General features: G+C 43.4%; 1 protein-coding gene across 1 annotated transcript in view; it reads right to left on the reverse strand.

Annotated features, from left to right (window-relative positions):
* Nucleotides 1-2,500, reverse strand: part of rin1b (Ras and Rab interactor 1b) — a 41,695-nt gene that overhangs the window by 1,927 nt on the left and 37,268 nt on the right. The window contains exons 9-11 of the mRNA XM_031585223.2: nucleotides 1,933-2,064; nucleotides 408-574; nucleotides 1-127 (exon numbers count right to left, since the gene is read on the reverse strand). The exon at nucleotides 1-127 is cut by the window's left edge and continues 1,927 nt beyond it. Of these exons, the coding sequence (XP_031441083.1) occupies nucleotides 1-127; nucleotides 408-574; nucleotides 1,933-2,064 (426 nt within the window). The remainder of the gene's footprint in view (nucleotides 128-407; nucleotides 575-1,932; nucleotides 2,065-2,500) is intronic.

Consider the following 2,500-nt stretch of genomic DNA (forward strand, 5'->3'; position numbering starts at 1 on the left):
TCGGTTGGCTGACGGCGAAGGCCGTGGCGCAGCTCAGAGCCAATGAGGACGCAGGCTCACCGTCGCCCCACTGCAGGGTGCGCAGCACGCTCTGACCGCCCTCCTGGTAGAGCACACGGACCAGCCTCTGGAGATGACACACACACACACACACACACACACACACACACACACACACACACACACACACACACACACACACACACACACACACACACACACACTTGTGAAGACTGTATATCTCAGTCCCAGATTAGGGGGTGGTGTGTGTGTGTGTGTGTGTGTGTGTGTGTGTGTGTGTGTATGTGTGTGTGTGTGTGTGTGTCTCTGTGTGTGTGTGTGTGTGTGTGTGTGTAGGTGTGTGTGTGTGTGTGTGTGTATGTATGTATGTGTGTGTGTGTGTGTACCTGGTTCTGATTGGATGGTGCGTGTGTGTCTTTCTCCTGGCCACGCCTCCGGCTCCACTCCCTCAGTTTCTCCTGGGCCTCACTGGTCATCCCGCCGGGGGGCGGGGCTTGTGGCTGGCTCTGAAGCAGGCATAGGCTGGCGAAGGCACTGGTTAAATAATATCCACCTATGAGAGCAGAGATGGGAGGGGATTTACAAGGATTCTCCATAGCATACTATGTATAGATATAAGACACATACTGTATATAGACACGTCTTTATTATTATAGTGTACACTAGTAGTTATTTCCATGCATGAACATAAAAATGCAAGTGTGTGTGAACGTGTTCGTGTTGATTTAGCTGTGTGTGTGAATGTGTTTGTGTTGATTTAGCTGTGTGTGTGGGAATGTGTTTGTGTTGATTTAGCTGTGTGTGGGAATGTGTTTGTGTTTATTTAGCTGTGTGTGTGAATGTGTTTGTGTTGATTTAGCTGTGTGTGGGAATGTGTTTGTGTTGATTTAGCTGTGTGTGTGGGAATGTGTTTGTGTTGATTTAGCTGTGTGTGGGAATGTGTTTGTGTTGATTTAGCTGTGTGTGTGAATGTGTTTGTGTTGATTTAGCTGTGTGTGTGAATGTGTTTGTGTTGATTTAGCTGTGTGTGTGGGAATGTGTTTGTGTTGATTTAGCTGTGTGTGTGTGAACGTGTTTGTGTTGATTTAGCTGTGTGTGGGAATGTGTTTGTGTTTATTTAGCTGTGTGTGTGAACGTGTTTGTGTTGATTTAGCTTTGTGTGGGTGGAAATGTGTTTGTGTTGATTTAGCTGTGTGTGGGAATGTGTTTGTGTTTATTTAGCTGTGTGTGGGAATGTGTTTGTGTTGATTTGGCTGTGTGTGTGAATGTGTTTGTGTTTATTTAGCTGTGTGTGTGAATGTGTTTGTGTTGATTTAGCTGTGTGTGGGAATGTGCTTGTGTTGATTTAGCTGTGTGTGTGTGACTGTGTTTGTGTTGATTTAGCTGTGTGTGTGAATGTGTTTGTGTTGATTTAGCTGTGTGTGTGAATGTGTTTGTGTTGATTTAGCTGTGTGTGGGAATGTGTTTGTGTTGGTTTAGCTGTGTGTGTGAATGTGTTTGTGTTGATTTAGCTGTGTGTGTGAATGTGTTTGTGCTGATTTAGCTGTGTGTGTGAATGTGTTTGTGTTGATTTAGCTTTGTGTGTGTGTGAACGTGTTTGTGTTGATTTAGCTGTGTGTGGGAATGTGTTTGTGTTGATTTAGCTGTGTGTGTGAATGTGTGTGTGTGAATGTGTTTGTGTTGATTTAGCTGTGTGTGGGAATGTGTTTGTGTTGATTTAGCTGTGTGTGTGAATATGTGTGTGGGAATGTGTTTGTGTTGATTTAGCTGTGTGTGTGAATGTGTTTGTGCTGATTTAGCTGTGTGTGTGAATGTGTTTGTGCTGATTTAGCTGTGTGTGTGAATGTGTTTGTGTTGATTTAGCTGTTTGTGTGTGAATGTGTTTGTGTTGATTTAGCAGTGCACTCCCACCCTCTCCTGTCAGCCATGACGGCTGGAGCAGCTCCATCATGTACAGCACCTCCAGCAGGAGCAGAGGGGTATTGCAGCGCACCAGCACATAGGCCAGGGCAGGCAGGAAGTGCTCCGACATCACTTCCTGTTCTGTGAATCAGGGCACCAAAAAAATGATATTAGATATTATATGATATTATATGAAATGCTAGTTACGTGAAATAAGTGGACTGGAATGGATACGAGACCTGGTTCACACATAACTCTTAGTGTCATATTTTCATCTACAATAGAATAGAATAACTTCATTGTCATTGCACAAGAACAACAAGATTACGTTTGCAGCTTCCATACTCGATGTTATAAAAAACAATAAATAAGATAAAATAGCCATCAATGAAGGAACAGTATAGCCTAAACAGTGTCAATGAACGAACAGTATAGCCTAAACAGTGTCAATGAACGAACAGTATAGCCTAAACAGTCTCCGACAGTAGTAAACAGTATAGCCTAAACAGTGTCAGACAGTAGTAAACACTATAGCCTAAACAGTGTCCGACAGCAGTAAACAGAACAGTCTAGCCTA

Source organism: Clupea harengus, chromosome 18 (assembly GCF_900700415.2).
Source record: "Clupea harengus chromosome 18, Ch_v2.0.2, whole genome shotgun sequence".
NCBI lineage: Eukaryota > Metazoa > Chordata > Actinopteri > Clupeiformes > Clupeidae > Clupea > Clupea harengus.